At 40.3% G+C, this 27403-nt stretch overlaps 1 protein-coding gene across 10 annotated transcripts in view; it reads right to left on the reverse strand.

Moving 5' to 3' along the window:
- The window catches only part of LOC110835025 (uncharacterized), an 88234-nt gene that overhangs the window by 21279 nt on the left and 39552 nt on the right, over positions 1 to 27403 (reverse strand). For 8 of the 10 annotated variants that reach the window (XM_022074841.2, XM_022074839.2, XM_022074840.2 and 5 more), the window contains 7 exons: positions 23811 to 24089; positions 22299 to 22354; positions 22107 to 22208; positions 20985 to 21080; positions 19536 to 19662; positions 18121 to 18509; positions 15596 to 16886 (listed from right to left, as the gene is read on the reverse strand). In XM_022074841.2, coding sequence (XP_021930533.1) covers positions 15596 to 16886; positions 18121 to 18509; positions 19536 to 19662; positions 20985 to 21080; positions 22107 to 22208; positions 22299 to 22354; positions 23811 to 24069 — 2320 coding nt within the window. In that variant the 5' untranslated portion in view covers positions 24070 to 24089. Of the gene's footprint in view, positions 1 to 15595; positions 16887 to 18120; positions 18510 to 19535; positions 19663 to 20984; positions 21081 to 22106; positions 22209 to 22298; positions 22355 to 23810; positions 24090 to 24921; positions 24951 to 25393; positions 25425 to 27403 lie in introns of those variants that run through there. The other 2 variants (XM_022074836.2, XM_087340113.1) reach the window with 2 other exon arrangements.

Raw genomic sequence — 27403 nt, forward strand, 5'->3', positions numbered from 1 at the left:
GCAAATGGAGCCAATTCAAACCATTCTGGTACACAGGCTGCTTTTGAAAGGAAGGTGCACTAGGGTCTACTACAAAATGCAAAGTAAACTCAACTTCACTGTGATGAAATTCCTGGTAAACTGTCGAAGCACCACTTACAAAACGTGATTCAATTACAAGGTTAATCACAACTATAAGTGCCACCTACTTTGAGTCAGTCCTGTATTTTGTACAGTGTTATTTGCTGGTTTCACATGATTATCAAACGAAACAGCTGACATTTCCTTAAACAGCATTAAACAATTAATCTTTTTATAATATAATTTAAAATCGTTATTTTTGAAAAACTAAATTTTTAAAAACCATTTTTATGAGTTCTTGCCTCAAAGTGTTAATCACCGTCGCTATAAAAGTCAAAGAAACGTGTTGAAATACACTACAATGGCACACAAAATCTGCATGAGACATCCACTCCCACCTATTTCTGCACCACAAGGCAAGATGTTAATGAACGCATAAAACTGCCGATTAAGATCAATTTCGATTGTTATCCACCTCCATCTTTGTATCCTTGTCGTCCTTCACTGTATCGGCTGCTACTGCAGCTACGACTCCTTCCACATCTCCGGCCTCGATTAGCGGTACTCGAACTCCCTGAAGACATTCCTTTTCTGCGTTCCGTTTCTTGAATGACTGTATTACTAGGCAAGACACACTACGCCATACCACAGTCGAAGTGCACGCTACCACTTTGTAGAACCTACCTCCTTCACACGACTACTACAACATTCTAGTTGTCTGCTGCAGACAAAACGCAAATCTAAATTAGTTTCTAGCTTTGGCCGTACATCGTCTTGCGGCGCTCTCGCAGCATCAAGATCATTTACCTCGATATTCAGAAATGACAAAACATGGGCAATGACATAGTTCGGTTAACGTACCACGACCGAAACTTAAATTTTGGCAAAATGCATAGAAAGGCCCAGTCTGTACTCAGTTGTAACGTCGGCGCAAAACCCCCAGCACCGATACTTCTACAAAAAAGAGAAACATGCTATTAAAATAAAAGCACAGATGTCAGCGCATCTTTCAACTTCGTTGTCACGGACCAAGAATAGTAATTTTGCCTGCGCCACCAAATCCGCGAAACAAACACTGATCTCCAGGAAAATGCATGGTCACCGCATCACTGAGTGTGTGCCAAAAAGTTGCCAAAATAGTTCCTTAGAAGTTCCTTTCCTGCGGGAACTTTCATACGTAATATTACAACCGAACAAAAGATCGGACTTCAGAGCCAAAGCTCCATATCTCCAGGAATTCATCAAAGTCATTCACCCCGCAGAAGAGGGAGAAGTTGCATGAAGTTATATTAAGTGCCATTTACCATCGCTACATCACAAACGTTAATAAAGTACACGAGTCAGCGCCCTACAAAGCACGCCACGAGAATTTGCAATAAAGGCCAAGTCGCAATTTAAAACCACTAATTTTCCTCGAACACGGAGAAGTGTGCAAGAACCATAAACGAGTAATTACATTAATAATTTCTGTGCGTAACTTCCATTTTGATTCCAAATGAATTTATAAGGTATAAACTCATAAGGTTAGGCACTGTTGTCATTTATTACGTGCTCAACGATACTGCATACAAAATTTGCAGGTGAATCACAAGTATAGTAGTAGTAGCAGCGTTCTAATAAGACTCGAACAGACGTGTCAATACAGAGTTTCTAGAAATTCCGCCAACTGTTTCAAAAAGTATTCGAGAAAACACATGTACATGATACAAACTCATTTTCCATAGTAAAACAGGCAGTAAACATATTTTGGCACCTTGTGCGATAATCCAGCCTAAGAAATAATCGTATGTTAGACCAACATATAATAGTAGTGTTTATGCAGCAGGAAGTTACGCTTTGGATAGGAACCGGCGGCGGGCTTTTGGGAACACGGTAATGAAACATTTTGTTCTATATCCGCTACGGAATTTGACTGGCTGAGCGACCATACGCTTATCAAGGACAGTGGCCCATGGCGGTTATTCTGAAGAAAGACAAAAAAGCTGTTAACTTCCGACTACAAAAACGTCTTACCAACTATCAGAGCGCACCATCGGCCAACTCAGTAACAACCACCAGCACGATCTCCGAGATAATTAGTTGGAAGTATAAAATATTCAGCCAGCAGAAATCGTATTAATGGTTATCTTTTAAGAACCGAAATTCACACAAAAATACAAAAGCATTAAAAGGGCAAATAGAACCCCCGAACAAGACAAGTTCAATGACAGGTGAGATGCGGCTTACTGAGGATGCCAACCTGACCAGCCTACAGCTGCCCATCCACTCTCACTACCGCAAAGCATAAAAATAACTACCCTTACACGTAAAATACGGCAAGCAAAAACACCCGTCCCATCACTTAGGTCCTCGTACATGAAATTAGAGACAATATACGGCACATTGCATTAAAAATGCAAGCCTAACTAAAACAGTGTTTGCATGCGTTGGTACCATCAATAATAAAGATGACAGAGCAGAGTTTTGTTTTAAATATAATAAACATTAAATGAACTCTCTGCACACAATATAAGTTACTGTTGAACATCTAACAAAACGATAATTTTTAATTGAAGAGCCAACACGGAACAAAGAAAACTCTCCCAGATACCGAGTAGGGATTCGTAGCCAAACATTTTCCAAAAGGCATCAACAGTATTTAAAACAAACAGAAAGCATTGGGATAATTGTATCGGACTTGAGGGAAGGAAACGATTGCAACAAAGGACTGCAAAGTTCCAATTTGTTGCCATCAGCAGTCTTCTTAAAAACCTTCCCATAGCCCGAGTTTGTAACTTTTGCGACTGTAACTACTGTCAGTTACATGAACAGCCAAAGAACGTCCACCGCGGCAAAACGAATTCCATATTCTCACTAGTCGTACTCAATCCGGTTTATGGGCATGCCAATAGTTTGAGGCTAACTCAGTAAGGTTGCGAAAGAACCATACATTAACAAATCGAGAAAGGCTGGATTGGTGTGTAACACAGGCTTAAACTAAAACTGCACTATCACTGTGCACACAAAGTCACAGCTGCGCGCTGTCCTACAAGGGAAAGTGGCATTTACTCACTTGTGCCCAAAAAGCATCTTGGAGGACGACAAATGTCAAAGATGGCTGTCTTCTGGGTTGAGAGCTTCAGACGCTGGAAAACTACCATGGAGCTACAACCCAGAAGTCAAGTCATCTTCGTACTCACCGCAGCGAAAACCTAAAATCCTACTTGACCAATGTCAACTCCAAATGCTGCAGCCAAACTCAAAATAGAAGTGACGAGATTATATGAATGTGTTGACCCGGGTTACGAACCCAGATCTTTTATCACTAACTCTCCAATGCCGCCCTACTGTCACTGACAATCCATTGACTGTAAAATCTTACAGCGGCAAACTGACATCTGCAACATTTTTGACGCCGAATTCTAAAATATTCCATCATATCTCATCACTAGTTCAACAGTATAGGCGCGTGATGTGTATAAATCAAGTATGTGAGACCATTTCTAATCACCACCTACAAACTTAGGGTCAGCGCGCAAATTTGTTTACACAGGGGGGCATTAGAAAACTCACGGAAAATAATGCAACTTTTAAAGTGACACTGCACTTGACACGAACGGTTTCCGATTACTTTAATGTTTACATGTTCCAGTCATCTAGCGTATGACCTTAATCTAAGCAGTTCGAGACGTCAAAGTTTTCGGGATCTTGTGTACACTACCAACAGAGAAGAATCGAGTGTGGCCTATTTCAAAACAGATAACGGTCTGAAGGGATGTGCGCGACCTACATAAACCATAAAATCTCATCAATATCTCCGCTCACAACCAAGACATGAAACGGTGTACCTCTCAAATCCTATATGAACTACTCGCAGGTACGTGGGAGAACTCAGAATCAATAACCACCAGTGAACCCATGTCGTTACCTTCTGAAAGATCAAAGCAAGAATACATTATGGTGGGAATGGCGCATGCAGCCATTGTTCTGCAGAAACATATCGTCGGGCAATCAACATCCGTTCTGAGAGTTCCGCGGCGTTCGTTAAACTTTGCAAGTTGTGTATGGATGCTGAAACCAACCTATCTTTGATGCAGAAACTTATGGACACGTCCGTCCAATGGAAGTGAAAGCTGCTATAAGAATTCCCTCCACCAACACTAGCATCAGCAGGACTCAATGGAATGTCTGAGACTGGTCTAAACTCACGAGAAAACGCCATTGTGGGGGGGGGGGGATACAGGCGCGGCCCGTGACGTCACATGAGGGTAATATGCCAGCCAACCTACCTCCTTTTTAACATATAGTTTTATACTTTTATGTAAGAATACATCCTAGCACCAAGCAATCAATCTTATCCACTAGTCTTGCACCACGTGTAATAAACTATTACCAAAAGTCTGGCACACCACAAACACCCATAAAAGTTATGAAAACAAACCTTCCCTCATTTGACAACACACATTTCAGGAACAAGAAATACTGGCCAAAATGACATGCATCAACAACCATATGTTAGATAAATATGGTTGGCGGAGCAAATATTGGACTACATTCCCACGCGGGCAGCAGACTGAAAGATGGCGGACACAAGGTCGCCATGGAAACGAGTGGCACATACATTACACAATGCTAGCACACATGCTAGTCCAAGCACACACCATCGCGCTTTCAAATCATCTTCAATTCTGAACAGAGTTACTTGAATTACTGCATACATATAAAATTAAATAAAACTGTGTAACCCCCAACTCAAAAAATGATATTCTGCCAACAGCTGATGAACCTAAATAAGAACTACGTTACACACATGGTTATTCCTGAGTATATATCTGCAATCCACACCACACGGTCGCCTGAGAGTTTGCCTTTCGAAGGACTTTTAAAGCATTCAACTCCGGACGCCGACTGAACACACTTTAGCATGTTTTAAGCGCAAGGAATCACAAGAAAATACAAGACGCAATTACTACCAACATCATTTGTAGTTCCACTAAAACACTATCGATCATTTATTAGTACTTCAGTTCCAAATTCTACACAAAAGAAATCACAATGCACGCTAAGCAACACGTGGAACACTACCAAGACTGCCGCTACCGGCTGTTACCATACTTGGAACTGTTCGGATATCTTCGTACAAATTCGTGCCACTGACGTCATAAACGATGAAGAACCAGTTTTTCTACAATGTGGTGTAATCTGTAAAGAGGACACATATTTCTCCTTTCGGCAATTGCAAAAGAATTGCCATGATTCAATACATTGGTTAGAATTATGCATAACCATTGTAATGGCACGACAGTTTCTCGATGGAACGTAATAATGAGTATCGCAATATTCCCGCTCCTTCCTAGAGCACGTCCCACAGATCCATCAAAAGCTCAGGCAGAAATGTAAACCTGGATGCCCAAAGATATATTCCAGTTGACAGATGGTATATTGGTATCAGCGTCTGAAAGATGTTCATCCATCGGGGCTCTGTGGACACCACTGATTCAAATGATTTCCTTTCTCACAGTTTTACATGAAATTGCTGGAAAGTTTTCTAGCCTGCCCGATTTTAAAGCTTACAGGTCCCATTTGACCGTACCTGTTAGACGAGGGGGGTGTAAAGCAGTAAAATCTGCATTTCAGTATGCACATCCACCTACACCACCGAACAGAGTGCTTCTTAAGAAGCAGAGTCGCTCAGCTGGTCAAAAAATTCCACATATTTTAATAAACCCGAAGGTCCAATACACACCTTCACATCTTATGCTTAATGACGCACATTAATATTATCCTCCACGTATGCCCAGGAGTCCCAGGTGCTTATCATCATGCTGCCAGACTAAACTTTTTATCAATTAAACCACAGTATTCGCACAATAACAAAACTATCAGAAAAAATGTCTTCCGGGACATCTCGTAGCAGTAGGAGTTGGGGGGGGGGGCTGAAGACGCAAAACGCTTTCACCTCGTCATTAATTAACAATATACATCATCCTTTCTCTCACCCCCTTAGACTGTCGTAAGGTAATTCATTTTGACTCGTGGTAGAGTAGATGTATCTTCAGAGCCGAGGATGAAGTTTTTTTCACCAAAACGTTGGTATGTACCTACGAGCCTACATGGCGTCGCATCCCTTAAGATCACCACCTGTACCGCCGTGAAAACCTCAAATATCACACATTTTCTTTCAAACAGAAAGTGAAAAATTAACAGCCACTCTGATTAGGCAATGTAACACCACCTACAAAATCAGCGCCAATGCATTGCAAGGTTAACCAAAATGTGTATTTTAACCACCTGAAGATGACCAAAATAATGTTTGAAACATGTGTTTTAATTTTTTCCTATGCAAATATACCTATAAAAATTACTGGGTGGTTAAAATAAAATGCATCTATATAAGAATAGAAATCACAATGTTAGGCCGTTACTGTAATAGAAGTTTTCAGTATGAGATTGAATACAGACAGAACTGAACTGATATCAGGTCTCGGAGGGGCAGACTGACGCGAATGCCACGCGAGGGCACCCACTTTCTCACCATGACACTCATTTTGGGCAAATGTGTTATTCGGATGCGCCAAAACAGGGCCAGATTTAATTACCGTAGGTTTGAGGGAATGGTGGGTGTTGGTTGTGGCGTCAGGGAAGTTGCCAAATACCTCTGACGCCAGGTACTCTGATTTAAGATTAGAAACTGGCAGCAGCTGAGCACAGAACGTAAAACAACCAAACGCAAATTCTGACATGAGGATATTACTTTTGTATACACGTCCGTTCACCGCCATATTCATTCAAGCATTCATAATGAATAGTAACTTATTAAAACCGATCCCAGCAACAAAGCACGCACTTCCTATAGAACAAGGGACGCGCTACGTACAACACAACCTCGTGAAAATTCGTACTTCAGACAACCACGGTTCCTAAACTTAGGATGCCTTCGACAAAGCTTCCTTCTGGGTCACTGGCTCATGGAATATCCGTGACCCATAAACGCAATGCCTAACCACGTACGAAGGCCAAAAATTATGACTTCGCAAGTCAAGTGCTGCTAGTTCATACAGGCTGTTGGAGCACAGAAACATCATGAAGATCCGAATGCCAAGAATTGTGATGAAGAACGCTGCTCTGAAAAATGTCAGATACCGCTGAAACATTCTACTCACCCTTCCCCATAACGGGAAAGTTAGTCCGAGAAAACTTAATCCCAAATGCTCACTTATCAGACTTCTAGGAAAACAACTTATGCGCCCAGAACAACATGGTCCACACTCAACGAGAAGCTGTATGAAACTGGAGTTCCTACTGAGTCAGTCACAAGGAGATGCGACGGAGAGGATAATCGTTCTATTTTTGAGTAGACCTCATCTCTGAGAAGAAGCAGGGCAGCGCCTTGCACTTTGCACTGTCTCCGGACAACTCCGCCGCGTAAAGTCCGTCCAAAAAGTTAGTGACCAACTCAGGAGAAGGAAAATCGTGCGGTGACTCATGGAAATCAGTTTGCGTCACATTAATCCACACTCGTCACCCAAAAATACCTGTACATTTGTATTTCCGAAGAACGTTTCCGTAAAAAGAAACGGAGACCACGAAAAATCAAACGTGTCCCAATTTGTAAAACCCGTTTTGAGAATCCGAATGTACGTAAATGGTTCATGTTTGATCCGGAATTTTGATCACAGCATGTAAATAATTCGAATCATTAGTTTCGTACTTGGCAGGCTTCTTGAGGTACGGAACAGACGTGGAAAAAAATACACCAATCCATCTCGTTCTTTACGAAACAACAACTCCGATCAAAATTTGATTCACCCTCGTCTTTACACACACATTTTCTCATACAGTAGTAGTATTATTAAACTAAAACCTCACATGCTCAATCAGCAGATATTCCCAGGCACCGACTAGACGCCATATTAGAAATCTACGGTTGCCCGAATTAAGTCATAATAAATCTGGACAAGTTTGTAAATTAATGATTTCCGCTGGTCACAGGTACGACATACTGACGTCAGAGCAGTTCGCCCGCACAGAATAACTAAACGACCACATCCGCAAAACACAACCAACAGTCCAGCTCGAAATTTCGGAGCAGACTACTATGTTACCCCGTGACAGGTATTCTCCGATTTTTGCATGTCTCGGTGACCTTGGCCATTTATTGCGTACAAAAATAACATTTTTCCCCTGGAAAGTCAACTGAATTGAAAGCGAAATGTATTCAAAACCCAGTCAGATTAAAACCAAAATTCGTAACGAAACTAATACAGGGCTTGTCATTGTTCAACACGCAGGCGTGGAGGCTAGAAATAATCCATTAACTAATTTACATCTGCACTTAAACATAATTAAAACGTGGACTGGGAAAGGCGAAGCAACATTTCCAGCATTCTGTTCCTTATACAATATAAACAATAAATGTCAATAAAATGCAGTGCATACAAAATTACCTATCCAAATGAGTTAGAGTGTGGGTCCATCACAGCCATTTTCAGAACCAATATAACGTGTATGTGGTGTTATTCGCGTTCAAATAAAATCCGAAGTACTTACTCCACGAACAAATTTTGTTCCGTTTCAGTAAGCCCTGTCATTAGCATTTCTTCGGTCTGCGCTTATGTGAACTCTGCAATCCCAGTCTTACAAAAACACGAGCAAAGTAAACATTTCAGGTTCACACAGAGTCGTCGTCGTCTGTATTGAAGCGTCGTGAAGTCTGGTAGGAGTTTCAGAGGTCATTGTTGGCGTTACGACACAACCCACAAGACAGCCATCTTCATGATCGTCGGGTGACCGAATACAATCGAATTTAAATTCTCGGTTCAACACTGTAGCATTTTGGCTCTTACATAGTATTCTAGCCCAACATTATTCCTCGTGTCTCCATCACGAACACGGAAATTTCTGGATTATTTTTGATTATATGTCAAGAGTCAAATTATAACCGTTAACAGTAAATAGCGGGTGATTTCAAATAAATTGTATTTACGCTCTTCCGAACGTAGTGTCAGAATCATTGATTCCTTCCTACGCGATTCAAAGTTTGACCGGGGTTGGGTGTTGCTTGAAGTCTCCGAATGCGAATATCTGCCCCGACCCTGTCTCCGTCGATTCACGTCTTCACTATCCCCTAAAATATACAAAATCTAGCCATTTTACAGGGCATCCTTCAACAACAAAGAAACAAATCACGCCATGTTATGCATACATAACGTTCTGAATCAAGTCTAAAATCTAGTTGACCTATCCTGCAGGCCAGCACGTGCGGAATCAGTTACAAACACGGTTGTCATGCCATTTGCACTGCTAATTTCAGTGCAATGGAAGTTTCGTTTCACCTAAAACAATAGAATGACGCCGTATTCCCTGCGTATCAAAACGACAACGTTCTCAGGCATACAGCCAATGTGCTATAAAGGTCACTCATTCCAGTACTAGCATACATTCGACGATTTTCAATTAACAATTCAAGGCAAACTAAACTGCCACAAAGAAACCAAGCAACCTTTAGTTTCAGCTGCTCTGTACAACTAACACAGAGCACAAGGGTTCTGTTGCAAGAATATGTTACAATAACAACACGCGTGACCCACCCTGGAGGACATGCGCAATGCTCAAATGCATTAAATGCTCCTTTGACGTGAAGTAAACGTTTATAGATTCGTTGTAAAGTTGTCCCCGGCTCTTAACTAAGCATCACGCCAAGTATACGTGTGGGGTACTGGGGGCATAGCTCCACGCATCAACCCTTTAAGCTCAAAGGCAACCATATGCGCCACCTGCTTTAATAATGAACAAGTCTGCACTGTTTATTGGTTTCGTATGTTCTCGGCTTAAACTGCTATTATTTCCGCATTAACCACTTTACCCATGAAATGGTGAAGTGTTGCGTTTTCTTTGCGGTACGAACTGAATTCTATAAAGTGTGTTATGGCGCCAGAGTTAACCTTGGTACTACTCGGGAGTGGTTTCACGCGCCGGCCCTTTTACCTCCCCCGCAACCCAACAAGCTTGGAGGCTAGGTAAGCCGAACAGCCGATCTTTGGAAGAGAAAGATCCTATTTTGTGCGGGAATCCAGCCCTGCCCCCATCTATACGGCGTTGCCCCGAATTTCTTCATGCAGATCAACAAAATTTGTCCACATAAATCACAGAATAACATTTTCTACTATTAAATGTCATATACATGCAGATTTCACACCGTTTAACTATGCCATTGACGTGTTTAAATCGTTGTTCGGCTTTGGTATAAGAATAAATACATACATATAACATCTTGCTGCCTACTACGACCTACAGAAGGTTTCGCAGACGAAAAGAAAAACTGAATTGTTTTAAGCAGGTCCCCCACTACATTCGAAACTTCCAAAAAAAACCTTCGATGTGTTTCAGCTGGCCTTAACACCTTCCCCCCTTATGCAGTGGCTGACCATGCTGCTATTGGTCAAGAGGTTGGATAACATGACTCCTCGGTTGCTATGTTGCCAGCTCCTGCACAGTTATCGGCCCCGAGGCAAACCCGAGGAGTTGAAGGACAACACATGTCCTGGCTACCGAAGGAAGCGTGTTTCAAAAGAAAGGGAACTAATATTCCCGGGACCTCAAACACGAAACATCCTGTTACTAACAGCACAGCGATCACACATTATACGAATATGAGCAAAAATTGGATATAATTTGTGAAGGCGTGACGATTTCAACATCGTGTTAAAGAGTTCTAGGGACATGAAATTCAAAATTAGCATTCTTTGTTGTCTGTATGATGTTGCCATTTGTCTGGAGCCGGGAACTCAACGAATGCACATGTGCAGTAAACAAACATACCCTTCTGTGCAAAGGGTTCACAGATGACATAATCATCTTGTACTATGTGGGTGTAGTCTTTGGCTGTAAGGCCATAAAGTTTTGCCGGTAATATACATTTTGAAGATTTCTGTCATTTTCATTGCCACTTGTATTCTCGAAGGTATCACCACCTTGTCGAAGGCAATCTGCCGGGTGAGGAGGCTTGCGTGCTCAAATGACCCTTAGGGCTATGCCGGCCTGAGCTTCGGCTCATGGTAGGGTCACCCAAGCCGGACAGGTCTAAGGAGATGCGCTAGACTAAGAGTGATACCCTGGTCCTCCAGGTTGGGGGTTGGGTGGAGGGCTAACAACCTTTCACCTTTAAAAAAAATATGTGTTACGAAAAAATCAACCAAGCCTCGGATCAGGACGGACTCTTTGGCACGACCACGGCAATTGAAAAAGGACATGAGATTTGGTACCTGGAACATTAGGAGCCTCTATAGGGCTGGGGCACTGAAATCAGTGTGTAGGGAATTAGGGAATTATAAGTTAGACTTAGTGGCAGTGCAGGAAGTGCGATGGGAGGGGGAGGGCACGATCCCAGTGGACAATTTTACATTTTTCTATGGAAAGGGGAATGACAATCATCAGCTAGGGACGGGTTTTTTTGTTCATAGCAGAATTAGGGCAGCAGTTAAGAGAGTAGAATTTGTTAGTGACAGGTTGTCTTACGTAATTTTGGAAGGACGTTGGTGCGACATCATTGTCCTTAATGTTCATGCCCCAACTGAAGACAAAAGCGATGATATCAAGGATAGCTTTTATGAAGAATTGGAATCAGTATTTGATACATTTGGCAAGTATCACATGAAAATTCTGCTAGGAGATTTCAATGCAAAAATTGGGAGGGAGGATGTCTTCAAACCCACAATAGGCAGCGAGAGTCTCCATGCACTTAGTAATGATAATGGCGTCAGAGCAGTGACCTTCGCTACGTCAAAAGATTTAATTGTAAAAAGTACAAAATTTCCACACCGTGATGTTCATAAATACACTTGGACTTCCCCAGATGGCAGAACACACAATCAAATAGATCATGTTTTAGTAGATAAGAGAAGGCAGACAAATGTAATTGATGTGAGATCATTCAGAGGAGCAGATTGCGACACTGATCATTATCTGGTGGTAGCAAAAGTGAGGGAGCGGCTTTCAGTAAGTAGACGAACTAAACAAAATTTTGACACAGAAAGATTTGATTTGAAAAAATTAAGTGAGGGAGAGGCAAAGGAACAATATCAAGTTGAAATTTCGAATAGGTTTCAAATTTTAGAGACAAATGAGGATAATGAAAGTGTGGACATCAACAGGGAGTGGGAAAATGTCAGAAACTGCATCAAAATTTCAGCAAAAGAGAAACTAGGATACTACAGGAGAAAGCAAAATAAACCGTGGTTTGATGAAGAATGTTCAAAATTAATAGATCGAAGGAAGCAAACAAAATTTCAATGGTTGCAGAACCCAAACAAAACAAATGCGGATAATCTATGTAACGTGAGACGTGAGGCTAGTAGATCCTTTAGGACTAAGAAAAGGGAATACCTGAAGGGCAAAATTGCTGAACTTGAGACAAATAATAAGGAAAAAAACATCAGAGACCTGTACAGAGGCATTAATAACTTTAAGAAAGGATATCAACCCCAGACTAATTTGGTAAAGGATGATAGTGGCAATTTGCTTGCAGATCCAATAAAAATTGTGAATAGGTGGAAAAATTTCTTTAGCGAGCTCTTAAATGTTCATGATACTGGTGATATTAGACAGATTAAAATGCATACAGCTGAATTGTTGGTGCCAGAACCTAGCTTAGATGAAGTGGAACTAGCCATTGGGAAGTTGAAAAGTTATAAATCTCCAGGAATTGATCAGATTCCGGCCGAATTAATTAAAGCAGGTGGCAAAGGGTTGCATATGAGGATCCATAAGCTTATTCAGTTAATTTGGGATAAGGAAGAGATGCCACATCAATGGAAGGAATCCATAATTATTCCTATTTATAAGAAGGGGGACAAGACTGAGTGTGGTAATTACCGAGGAATATCGCTGCTATCAACCTCATACAAAATTCTATCCAACATTCTTTTGGCAAGATTAACCCCATATGCGAATGAAACTATTGGGGATCATCAGTGTGGGTTCAGACGAAACAGATCAACGATTGATCAGATCTTTTGCATTCGTCAGATACTAGAGAAAAAATGGGAGTTCGGTGGGACTGTACATCAGTTATTTATAGATTTCAAAAAAGCCTATGACTCTGTGAAGAGAGAAGTGCTATATAATATTCTTATTGAATTTGGTATACCAAAGAAGCTAGTGGGTCTAATAAAAATGTGCTTAAATGAAACCTGCAGCAAAATTCGAGTAGGTAAATATGTATCTGAGACATTCCTCATCAAGAACGGTCTAAAACAAGGAGATGCTTTGTCTCCCTTGCTCTTTAACTTTGCGCTAGAATACGCCATCAGGAAGGTCCAAGGTAGGCAGGAGGGTTTGCAATTGAACGGGACACATCAGCTATTGGCATATGCTGATGATGTTAATTTATTGGGGGACGATATAAATACAATAAAGAGGAACGCAGAAGTTTTACTAGAGGCTGGTAGACAAGTGGGGCTGGAAGTAAATTCAGAAAAAACTAAGTACATGTTAGTATCTCGTCATCAGAAGACAGGCGGGCAAAATTATCTTAGGGTAGCTAATAAATCCTTTGAAAGGGTTACAAAGTTCAAATATTTGGGAACAACAATAACAAATCAAAATGATACTTGTGAGGAAGTTAGGAGGAGACTAAATTCCGGAAATGCTTGCTACTTCTCAGTCCAAAATATTTTGTCTTCCCGTCTGATTTCTAAGAACCTGAAAATTAAAGTATACAAAACAATAATCTTGCCTGTTGTTTTGTATGGGTGCGAAACATGGTCTCTCACTCAGAGGGAGGAACACAGATTGCAGGTGTTTGAGAATCGGGTGTTGAGGAGGATATTTGGGCCTAAGAGGGAAGACGATGGGGCGTGGAGAAAACTGCACAATGACGAGCTTAAAAATCTGTACTGCTCCCCCAGTATTGTGAGGGTGATTAAGTCGAGAAGAGTGAGATGGGCGGGACATGTAGCGCGCATGGATGGGACAAGAGGTGTGCACCGGGTACTGGTTGGGAAACCTGAAGGGAAGAGACCGCTGGGGAGACCTAGACGTAGATGGGAGGATAATCTCAGGCGGGATCTATGGGAGATAGGAGTTGAAGGAAACTGGATGTTGTTGGCCCAGGACAGGGTCCGGTGGAGGGCTTTGGTTAATTCGGTGATGAACCTTCGGGTTCGGTAAGCCATCTAGTTAGTTAGTTAGTTTCTTGTATACTACTTAAAACTTTCTGCATGCTGCTGTCTGCAAAAGACTTCGGAAATTCTTTTGATGATCACTTGGAAGACTTGCGGGGATTATCTCAACAGTACACAGGTTCAAGACGAGTTTTTAATCGCTATTAAAATGAAACTGGCACTGAGAATTCTATACAATATTGTAGGTCATATTTAAATTACTACATGTAGTGACACAAAAAGTGTCACTGTATCTATCGCATGTATTTGAGTTACATATCTGGACCACGCGTAATATTATTTCGATGTTTCCTAGAAGGCAGCAAAATGGACAAAATAACCTTGAAAGATCCATATACAGAGCAACCTTGATATTTAAACTCTATGTAAAAAAGTAATCGACCCACTCCATGGGGCAGATAACTTCTGTAGCAAAGTAGGATTTGAGGTTTTCACAGCATCGAGTCTTATGGGTTGCAGTCAAGTAGTTGGGTCCTTGGTACCTCCATCATCATACAAAAAGTTTTAAAATTTCAACATCTGCCATAATAACAGAAAGGACAGATTTTATTACCTTTTCCCTGACCAGAGGCCACATTCACCCTGTCCTTATCAACTCAAACTACAGGCAATTTATTGAAATGCTATGAAAGTAGGTCTAGTATTGCAAAAATATTCACATGGAAGTACCAATTAATTGTGACAAACTTCCACGATACTTTCAATGACCTTCAATTCACAAATGACTACTTCCACACCACAAAATCATTCAATCATTTATTTAAATAATGGACTGGCTCTTGACCTCTCTACAATACTAGCAAAGGGATATTTCAAATACCAAGATTACATTCCACATCAGCAGCATGAAATGCAGCCTATATAAAACTATCCTTGTTAGAGTTCCCACAACATAAACATATAGACTACAGTCTTAATACAGTGTATCCTGTTTCCAATACATCAGGACAAGTAACATTGAAAACAAAATTCCTCCTCCGCTATTCACCTCCCACTGTCAGTTTTGTTCTCTACCCTCAATTCATTGCTAACTTTTCTAACCACATAAAATTCCTCATGTTGATATAGCTTTATAAACCTGAATCACCATACCCTCCAACCAGCTTATGCCAAACTTAGGATTCCTTTCCTTACACATAGCAAGGTAATACAAATCTGTACTTTCTGCCCCATAATATTTAGAAGACAGAACTGCAAAATGTAACGTACAGCACAAATTACCCGAGGTTGAATGTGCCAAACTAATATTTCTACTACCCAAGGCTGAAATGTACGAAACTAATATTTCTACTAAGATATACTTAAAATTATTAAACGTTACATGCGGTTTCCAGGCTCTTTCTATACACAAATGTCATTTAACATGTACTCACCATCCGTTGTGTCTGCCGCTGGCACTTCGCCATTGGTCTGCTGCTTTGTTTCCTCTGCTGTAGCGACTGGTCTGGCAGGAGCTGACTGCTCTGGCTGGGGTAGAGTCGATGCAGCATCCACAGCTGGTGCAATAGGAGCAATGGGAGAGGGGACAGGAGTGGCATCAGTTGTGGAAGACTTTGAGGCAGACTTGTCATTGTCTTTGGGACCACCCTGTGGGGCTGTGCTGGGTTTATCCTTGTCCCGGGAAGACTTCTCTCTGTCACGAACATGATGCTGGGAGGAAGAGGATGACGAAGATGCAGATTTCTCGCGTTCACCTCGACTCTGCGATACAGAGGAGGATTTTTCACGTTCACGACCATGCGATTTGTCTTGGTCCCGCTTCTCCTTGGGAGACTGGGTAACAGGGAATGCAGACGAAGGTGTTGATTCTTCTGTTGGGGCTGGTTTCTTTGATACCTTGATTTCTGCTGTGGGTGCCACCTCACGAGAGGTGGCCAAAGCGGGAGGAAGTGTGGTCTGAGCGGAAGGAATCAAAGCAACAGTCGTTGCCTGAGGAACACTAGAGGCAGCCTCTGGACGTTGGGACTGTTTCCGCCGCGGAGACTGATGAAGAGGGGCAGAAGGTTTCAGGGCAGGGAACTGTTCCCGATTACTACGAACTACCTCGACAGTTGGAGCATTTGCCTGAGCACTCACCACAGGTGTCATATCTGAGTCTTTGACAGCCACCGCAGAGATCTTTACTTCAGAAACACTCGAACTGGGCACAAAGTCTACCACTTGAGGGTCGACTACTAATTTGTTCAGACCCACTTTCTCGTCTGATACCGCTTGGTTGCTAATGTTACTTTTACTATTACTACAATCACTAGGTTTACTGCCTAAATTCGTGGAAGGTGAATGTGGTAGTTGGCCCTGCTTCCAAGTTGATGGCGTCCCTGCCACAGGGGAAACAGTGGGAGGAGCCACAGGCGTTATATTACTTGATTCATCTACAACTATAATTTGCTGTTTACTAATTGCAAGGGCATCACCTGGAATAAGAATACTGCCAGGGGACATGCCCTCAGATGAAGATATACTGTTCGTACCCGAGGGATCAGGTCCATTTGTTGTCACCACCTGGGAGGACTCCAAATACGCAGGAGGTCCTGTCTGGGGAACTAATGGAACAGGAGGAGGAGGTGGAGGAGGAGGAGGTGGTGGACTTGACTTCTCACTAGCTGCCTTTGCCACACGAGCTGCAAATTCTGCAGCAACATCCATTGCACCAGGACCCATGTTCTACCAACAATGGGAAGAGAAAACATTATTAAATATCCATCTCACAAAAATAATCCAAGACAATTGTAGATTAAAATGTTTCAAACTACTATTTTAAGACAGAAGAAAATATATGGTGAATTAAAACTTATGCAACGAACAAAATATTTAATGATGGTTGCAATTCAATAAATTCGATCGAATTAAACACACACCATCGCTGTGACTACACAAGAGACAGGTCATACCAAGTTGGAATCTGCTCACACATCTGTCAGCTGTTTTCCAAACAAAGTACAAGGATGTAAATATTCAAAATACTATAGAACACAAACGCATCAAAACTGTGTGTCACATTCTTATAAAATGTCATCACACCACACTGTGTATTTATTGAATGACAATGCAAAACACAAACTTATGCATAAATACATTATTTCTAACTCCATGAAACACAGCCCTTTTTCTGAAGGACAGTCATTCAGCTGTCAAAAAAACTCTTCGCCCTTCATGAAATACGAAGGTTCATAACAATGTTCACAACAGCTTGACACAGATCCACCCAGTCAACACCCTGCCAACCCATTTCTTAAAACGCATTTAACATTATTCTACCATCTACAGCCAGGTCTTAAAAAGTGGTCTCTTCTCTTCAGCCTTTCCAACAAACAATAATATCTACAGACAAGTACAAATTATGAAGCTCCTAATTACACAATTTCCTTCAGTCCCCAGCCATTTTATCCCTCATGGATTCAAGTACTCTCCTTAGCAGCCTCAATATGCGTCCTTCCCTTATGTCAGAGACCAACTTTATATCACATTCTTGGGTAGCAGATGAGAATACGAAAGATTCTGAACTGGCTCGTAGCAAGTATTCCCAAATTTAATCTGTTTCAAAGATCACAATTTTGATATTTTAACACTTTTCCATTGAACGTCCGTAAATAACCACATCACTACACTAAATGGCTGTAAAGGAAAAGTAATATTACATGTTATACCCTCACAGAACTAAGTGACGCATTAACACAGAACTTCTGCGCAGTGGAACCATTCAGAGACAAAACAAAACAAATTATTTTGTTCAGTGCAAGTATAATTTTGTATCTATACTAATTGGATTCCTAAATATACAAAAAGCTGCTTCAGTTATTGAAACGTGTTACCTCAGCCAGCAAAGAATATCCAATAAACTGGTACAAAATAAAGATGTAATAACAGTTTACTAAATTTTTCTCAGCAAGGTACTTACCGGCTGGGGTGTTCCCCGAGCACTAGACTCTCCAGAACGAGGCGGTGTGCCGCTAGACGCAACGCTGCCCTCATAAACATCCACATTCTTCATGGTTTTTGGATCAATTATATCGATGGCATATCTCCGCCTAGTCTGCTTGCCTGTCGTCGCAGATGTCGTGGTTGGAGCTGTGGTAGAGTCACCAGCTAATCCTCCTACACCCACAACTCCACCAGGACCTTGAACAATGCCCAAGGCAACTGGGCCACCAGGCTGACCCAACTGTGCCGAAGGAGGACCCCCAGTCATTACTGGCTGACTACCTGCACCAGCAAGACCACCTGGACCGGGGGCTCCTGTCACACCCCCACTTGGTCTTGGAAGACCCACAGGGCTTTGATAATAATCTGCAAGCACACAATGTGTTTTGGTGAAATAATGAAACATTACTTCAGACAATTTTCTCTCTTACTGGACTTTGCACTCAACATATCCAATGAGAGGGCAAGGTCCTATCTGTAAAATGAAACACTGTCAATTTTAATATTTTGCTTCTCCTAACAGAACAGAACATGATCCTCACACAGAACCACAGTAAACTCGGCAGGATTTCGTGTACTGTGTATCACTGCAATTTTTTTACTGCTGATGGGTGCAGAAAGGCAAGCTATTGCATCATGTCCATGAAGATATCTAGTTACAGAAACCAGAAAACTGACAGAACATTCAATAAATAAATAAATAAATGTGTGTGTGTGGGGGGGGGATGCACCATCTGCCAAATCATCCACAGAATTATAGCATTGGGCACACACTCCCTTTCAATGCACAGAGTGTCACTGCGAGGTACTCCGCCACCATGCACATGAATGGTGGCATGCATCTGAACTGTACATTTCAACTTAGGGTAAATTCTTCACACCATTGCACTGTATATCGACAGCTAAATTGTTGCGTACAATCATTACTAGACGGGCTCTGCAAAATTTCAGGTGAAGTTTCAACCTGACAAACTGGACCATTCCTTGCCAGAAAAGGCTACAGACTACAATACACGCTCCTACGACAACACACAAATTCAACCAAGCAAATTATGAAACCACTGCCCAAAGAAGTTCACTTCATTTACTTTTCTTAAAGGTTTGTTTCTTCGTATTTTGAAACTCACAAGGGTGCTTCCCATGCTTCTATGGGCAACTTTCTACAAATTAATCCAATTATAATATGGAGTAATAGTACAAAGGGCAGTTAACATGTCAATTTAAGTGACATATGCACTGAAAGTGGTAACAAATTATTAAGCATTTGATAATTATGTTCTATGATTTTATTCAAAAGCACATTCAACCAGACATGTCGTCCTGTAATATAATCCTTCTTGGACTATTCTACTACAATTCAATGGAAACTATTAACAGAATACTTCTACATACACTGGGCTGAGGGTGCTGGGTGCTGGTAACTCTGGTATACTTGTGGTGTCATTAATATTTGCTGTGGGGCTGTCTGCTGGTAATATCCACTTCCTGTGTGATTCTGGTGCCTTGGCTGGCTCGCAAACTAGAACACAGTAGCAATGCTACAACAGTCTTGGGTTGGAACGATCAAATAAATAAATCTGACACTATCAACAATTTTAATAGTACACATCATAAAATCCACATATACATAAAATTCCAGATTCACCTTAAGATAATGAAAATCAATTCTTTCTTGCCAGTACTGGTTAAAATTTGTAATGTGATTAGTAAAATAATATATAATTGTAAATAAATACAAAACCCTCAACTCCACAATTTACGCAATGAACGCAATCATAAGACACTGTAATGGAACTTACAATTTACAATACTGAAATGTAACCAAATCCACAGAAGTAAATGAAGGTGTGTCATGGAGAGCACAAATCTGAATCCAGTGCTATTCAAGCACACACAAGGTCTAGATTTTAGTACAAATAGTTTCTACAGAATAACATGTGCAACTATGTTATATTTATTTCTTGAAAACGAACAGTCAGGCCTCCAAATATGCCTTCAATGCCAAACTGCAACGAACGGTAAAGGAGAAGTATAGAACTAATGGTTGGTAAAACTATAACTTACAATATGGAGTTAAGTTGCAGGATACGACTTGCCTTAAAGGAGCTTATAAAGAGCTTATAAAAAAAAAAAAAACACATATCTTAATAATTACAGGCACGTGTTCTAACATCTGTTCACTACTGCAAATATGAAATATATATCTGTATGCAGTAACATGACATTAATGAAGAAGGACATACTATTATGTTATCATGCAGTGTAAAATTGGGAACTGTAAATTTCATACAGAATGATAGTGTTACAAAGCAGATATGCCCTGGTTCATCATGTCTGGAACAAAAGCCTTTAGTTGCACCATACACTTAATTTAAACAAATCAGACACCTCACAATCTGCTCTATTATCCACTTTAAGGTACCTTGTCATTTTGAATGTACAAAATGAAGTCATAAAATAAATCACTGTTCTTTCCAGGGAAAACGTACTGTAAGAACTCAGAATATTATATTAAATTCGCAAGGACAATGCTATAAATGTATAAAAAAACAACAGAACAAATGTCTCATAACCTAAATCCAGGACAAAACAATGAACTAATTTCAAGTGCCTAAGAAGGGTAATCGAAAAACACATGGTTCATAATTAAATTTGGAACAAAACAAAATTAAGATGAATACACTAAATGGAGTAAATGCCATTTTCACTACATGTAAGGAAACTAAATATTGGTAGGTAAATTTTGTAGATTACTGTACATGGAGTACTTATATTAAAATAGAATTTCTTGAATTAGGTAATGAAATTATACATTATCATGCTACATGAGAGATATCTTACTACAGACAACTGAGGCTGCACAAACATCTGTGGAGTGGCTATTTGAGCAGGCATAACACCCTGCCCATATATCTGCTGCACCTGGGACATCGACATCTGCAACAAAAACAGATCAATGTTTGAAATTTCCTTCCCAAGCACTATTTTGCTCACCACATGTACTCAAATTTCAGTGTATTAAACAAAACCTGAGAAAATCAGTGGCCTCGCTTAATATTTAGTACATGGTAATTGAAAAGTCACACAATCCATTCCAGACACGTCCTACTTGTCAAAAAATGAAGAACTGCTATTGCTTCTTACAATCTACTATTATGTTACTATGATTGTTACTACTTGTCTCTCTAACTACTAACTGGCAAGGCTCTTTTTAAAACACAATATTTACTCAGTATGATACCAGGTTTTCATGCTGATGAGTACAAAGATGACTAGCTTCTGGAATGTTGTGCAGTCACCCTGATGATGAAGGTAGTAATCACCAGTCAATTTCTACCAGACTACACAGTGCAACATCTGAGAAGATGGCCATCTTCATTAAATTTATCGTTCAAACAAGACAGAGAAGTGTTACTGTACCATTAAAAGGTTCCATAACTCTATTCCAGATGTCAGAAAATGTTACTTCAGCAGACGACTGGTCTGAGCTAAATATTCAAGGAAGCTTGTATGCCAAACGGCATGGTGCCACATAGAAGTATGTGCACATTTACAAAATTGTTTTTCTTTTTCTGATATAAGAACTTTCAACTGTTTACACTGCACCACTAAAATACATGTTTGGGTGGTTCCATTGTATATCGTGGGAATGTTATCTGGCTCAGTAGAAGCTCGTGTTGATGAAATTACTTGATACAGTAACAAAAGTGACTTCGCACAAATGCATCATGTAAAATAACTTGGTGAACATTATGGACAGTAATAATTTACATAAAACAATGACAAATTATCCTTATAATCTTCTTCGGATAGATGGGGTACCCTGACACCAGATCTTGGACAGCAACTTGTGTGACTATTAAACCATAACCTTTCCGGAACTTCATATATTTTGTTATATTAGGGTCTCTGGTAATACATCACTACACTACACCACAAAATGTGATGTAATATGAAACTTACATGTTGTGAGAACATCTGCTGCCCAACATTATTAGGCTGCATGTTTACAACCTGATTCCTATGGTTTGGCATCCTTGGTGCTGGACCACGTGGGAAGAAGGGCTGCAAAAATAAAAGAAAGATGTCGAATACATAGAACAGGAGAGACTATTGTTCATGCAATCTCTCAATAACAAGCAGTGATGTTCTTACCTGTGAACCTTGTGCCCTTGTCTGATTTGGTACGAAGTTTAGTGGCATTTGCCCTCCTGAAATATACAATTTCATAACTATTTTGGCATAGAAAGACAGTTTCATTATTATACTAGTTCCTATCAAATCCTTCATGCTTATTTCATTAAAGTTAAATACAAGATCATAAAATCCATATCCCCACTTGCTGGGGTTAAGAATATGTGGAATATATGTACATGCTCCTCTCCATGTCTTAACAGCATGTAACTTCTACATATAAATAACTTTACTTTGGGCTGCTAATTCCAAGCCAGAAAATTAGAAATTAAACCAAATGTTTAGGAATTATCAACTTGTGCACAAAACAGAACTCAAACTGCCCAATTTTCAGAATGTACCTTTCAGGGGCTCTCAATATGCACCCTACAGATTTGTTTACTGCAGCCATGTACATTTTTATATCATCATATCATCCTGTATGATGAATAAGTTCACAACCTAAATTATAAAGGAACATAAAACTTTATTAACAAAAATTACACACTACAATGTTAACCTGATAGTGAAAGTATGTTCAAAGCATTTTTAATCAAATGCTATGAACTTTCGATAAATTTTCATTTATAAACTGGTGGCCCACAAATTAGTAACAAAGGGTTTAATGTGGCTCCAGGTTTTAAAAAAATTGTTAAGCCCTAACCAAGTTGGTTCTAGGCCTTTCCCTCCTCAAAGACTACTTTAACATACATTATGAGACAGATTTAAAGGGTATGAATTCATGTGGGTCCGCAGTGGCCCAGCAGTCTGAGGCGTGGGCCTTGGGCCGTTTGGTCGCTGGGACCGTGGGTTCAAATCCCACAAGCCATGGATGTTTGTCCACGTTTTTCTGTGTTGTGTTGTCCTGTGAACAGGTAGAGGCCTAGCGACGGGCCGATCCCTTGTCCAAGGAGTCCCACCAAATGTCTACAGATCAAGCCAACGAAAAGTTGGGAACCACAGTGCTCAGGCACTTGAAGAACGGGTCGTTCCCAGTATCCCAGTATTAATTCATGCAAACTTTCATGTCAACTTCCATAAAAATTGCTCACATGAAAGCTACCCACAGACAAGATCAGGGAGATAAACAGATATTCTATTTTAGAAAAAACATTTTTTTTAAAGCCAGTCTGAAATGAAGGGCACTAAAGTTGGAATGACATGAAAAACTTATGATGTTTCTAAAACAGACAGAGCATTATTTGAAATCTTATCACTTTAACAGGCTTAACAGAGGACAACATTCACAAAGACCATTTCTACAGTAAGACACCAACAATTAAAAATGGTTATAATTTATTTAGTCGAACAAAACAATTTATGGTCTTATGTTAACAATACTTCAATCTATAAATGCCAGCTGCATTAAATCAACGAGCAATGTAACAGCATTACAATTTGATAAGTTCTGGAGATCTACAGCTCCAGCTAAAGCAGAAGAACAATAACACTTCATTTTATTGTCCTGTCCAGAATACCAGCCAAGTCACATACCCTGCTGCATTGGTGGTTGACCCTGCATGTGTGGTGGACCCTGCTTGCCCATTTCGGCAGGTCCTGGAGGGGTTGAAGTTGGTGCAGGGCCCTGGGGTCCCCCAGTATGTTGCGACTGTGCTTGTGGAGGAGGCTGCTGTTGGTGTGGAGGTGGGATTGAAGGGTTACCACTGTGATGTGGATGATGAATAGCCCTCAATTGGGGTGCACTTGGAGGACCAGCCCCTCCTTGCTGTTGGGGGAACCCAGCACCTGGCATATGGAAGCCAACCTCTGGTCCTGCAACATAAAACAATGACCAATTACTGCCATGGATACATTACGCAATGACAATCAAGGTAACAGCAAGAATTTATCTAAAAAAATGTATGATTTAATCAACTTTACTGCAAAGTGAACTCAACTGACAATTCTGAAACTTATGTTGGACAACTAAAATACTTCAAATAAATGTCTCAAGTCTATCACACAACAGCATATACTACACAACCAAATTTGTTGTTATGCAACTAAACTGCTTAAGAGTTTAATCCAGTGACTTTTCGCAAATAACATATTGTCTCCCAAACAGGTGGAGGTAGTATAGCTGTCAAGTATGGCAGAGCTAAATCCTGAATTTTTATTGAAGCAATACAAGTCTAATGAACACACATGACAATTAACTAACTTTTAACACCACTATTGCACCCTTCTTATTCCAAAGGGAGTGCAATCTGTCACTTCCTTTACCCACAGCTTTTAGAAATGTCCTGAGGCCAAAACATAAAAAAAGACAAAGTATTCATAGCATTGGCTCATTGTCAATTACCTCAAGACAACTGATATAATTGTATGCACTGTCCCAAGCACTTCCTGATGGCAACAACCATTTTTATTTAGTCCTAAGGAGCACTTAGAATGAAGTTAATATATGATTTTCTTGTAACACAATTCAAGTCTTGCTACTTCAGTTTCAATCAGAATAAACCTACCTCAAAAATCGTTTTCTAAGTGAGGATTTCACCTAAGATGATGAACAGACACCTCTAGATTAAGGAACTGTGTCTAAAATTAACAGTATGAACTGACCACAGTGCAAACAGACTACTGCTAGTGCTACAACAATACTCACTTTGTGGGGTAGAAGATCGTGAAATATAACTGACACTCGGTTAAGGTAATATTGTAAACACAGTTAAAAATATAACACACTAAAATGAGTAATTTTCAACACTAGCTATTCAGGCCGAAGTCAGTCTCAATAGTTAGCTACAACAGAATTTCGAACACTAATCAGCCAATTTAGATGTTACAAACTTGAATATCATCATTAAAGTTCTCTGAGTTAATGCAGTTATTAAGATCACTGGATTTTTTCGCCCCAGTCATAGTTTGCACTATAAACAACAGCAACTGCTACATGTTATGACCTACTTCTTGTTAATAAAACCCATGAATTATGCATACAGAAGTCTTTGTACCTGCTTCATACTTCAAAAGCATCTAAATACATCTGACAGTGAAAAGACTGCACAAATACAATTGTATGAAATGCAAAACAAAAGTTTGAAACATCAGATTAAACCAGTGTCAGATGAATATACCTGTGTGAAACAGCATTCTCAATATGCACCAAGAAGAAGGGGGGGAAACCTGAAATAGACATAACGCAGAACACAACATGATGTTACAAACTTCCAAAACTGTACCTGACTTTATCTTCCTTGTGGTGAGCAAACAGGTCCACCTGCCACTTTTGGGAAGTACAACAAAGTATTTCCTATAATATGGGGTGGACTCAGTTTACCTTATTGTATACATTGTAAATTAAAAATAGGCAATTAAAAGACATAAGACTTTGTTTTGAGGGTTCCCTAAATACGTTTTATTGCCAAAAAGTTCTGCAGTAGTAAAATGTTTGAGAATCATGGCTCTAATGCAAAGATGAGAAGCAATGGTGATAAAGCATCTCTTGTTTCTGGGCCAAGTTTAAACATATTTCAATTAGTCTAAATAGTTTCAAGTGCAGGCCTAATTACATGAGAAAGTAGTACAATGCTTCCCTCCTAAATATATAAACAGCTGATCAGGGCAATGATGGAGGCAGCAAGGACTTCTGAAACGTCGGTAAACTTCTACCAGAAGGCAGTCATCTTCAGACTTTCCACCGTGAAAACCTCAAATCCCAAAGGATTCTGCTGTGGATTAGACCTATGCTATCCAGCCAGCAGCATAACTAATATCATGCGGCAGACAACTCAACTTGACAATAAATACCTTGTACTTTGTGTAAAACCCTGGCAAAAAGCTACACAAATATATTCAAAGCCAGGAGAGCTCGGAACTAGAAAGACAACGCAGGCTGACAAAGCAAACCAAACAAGACAGGTCATCTCCATTAACTGCACATTAAAATTAAGAATGTTCAATCCCAAAGTCGTCACCCAATATGAAAAGCGCTCTTTCACTTTTCTTGTTCATGCCGTTAGTATCCCAATCCCAAGGATACCACATTCATCAATAATCTATCAGGAACATCTCTAGCATCGCTTCTCCTCACGGCACAGATGTGCTTTTTTTTTTAACTTACAACATCTGAATGACTGCATTGTTACTTCCAGCATGTGTGCAGGCAGAAGAGACAGGATATAAAGTACAATTCACCGGTTCGTTCAGCTCACTAGAACCGGTTCTTACCTTCTGGCAAGCGGTTACAAAGAAGGGACGCGGCCGAAGCATGACAGTCGAGGGTCCACATGTCCGGATTTTTAAAACACGTCCCACTGGCCAGCTAATGTTGTAAAGCGTGTTCAAAATGTCCAGCCATGCACGCTACTGCATCAACTACTGTGTCTATTCCATCTTTATTACAAGCAATCACTGTAATTTACAACAGCGTGTATTTTTTTCCTTTCGTTTTTGACTAAAAATGCACAGACTTCGCAGAACATTTCTTCACGTACTAAACTATAAGAGACGGGCCATACAATCAAGCCATTTTGCAATTACCTACTACAGTATCTCATTTGAACACAACGTATGTTGTTGATACGGCAAACAAAACAGAAATAAATCAAGCGCCTGACGTATTCATGGGACATATCGTTCGGATCATTGTTTAGCCTCCGTACTTGGTACATTATCCTGAAACATCAAACGTAACCATTGTTCACAAAGATGCTGGTAAGCATCTGTAGGTCAGTACAGACCCAAATGCGGTATGCTACGATTATGATTTTCGCCAAGGTCTCGCCAAAGGCTTCAGATTTTACGTTCAAGCAGACACAAAATGAACAAAAGCTTCAGTTTAATTATTCAGGCAAGAATGACTCATGAGGCACTGATAACTTTCTGTACAACTTGAGTTGGCAGTAAACAACTCCGTATTTTCATTACGAAGTATATTTGTGGCCTTCCTTTGGCTCCCAGAATAAACATCTATTCTCCTACCCGCATTCAACCGATGTTTGTAACGAAATGCAAACTATTTTCCTGGCGAAAGATCCAAATCGTTTATCTATATGACCATTCTGAGCAGATTTCATTTGGAAGTAATTCTTTACGGACCAAAATTAAGGACAAATTTTGTCATTTCGCAAATATCCATGTTGGGC

Source organism: Zootermopsis nevadensis, unplaced genomic scaffold, assembly GCF_977971745.1.
Source record: "Zootermopsis nevadensis isolate Lab colony 2312 unplaced genomic scaffold, Znev_1.0 Znev_ptg000061l, whole genome shotgun sequence".
NCBI classification, from domain to species: domain Eukaryota; kingdom Metazoa; phylum Arthropoda; class Insecta; order Blattodea; family Termopsidae; genus Zootermopsis; species Zootermopsis nevadensis.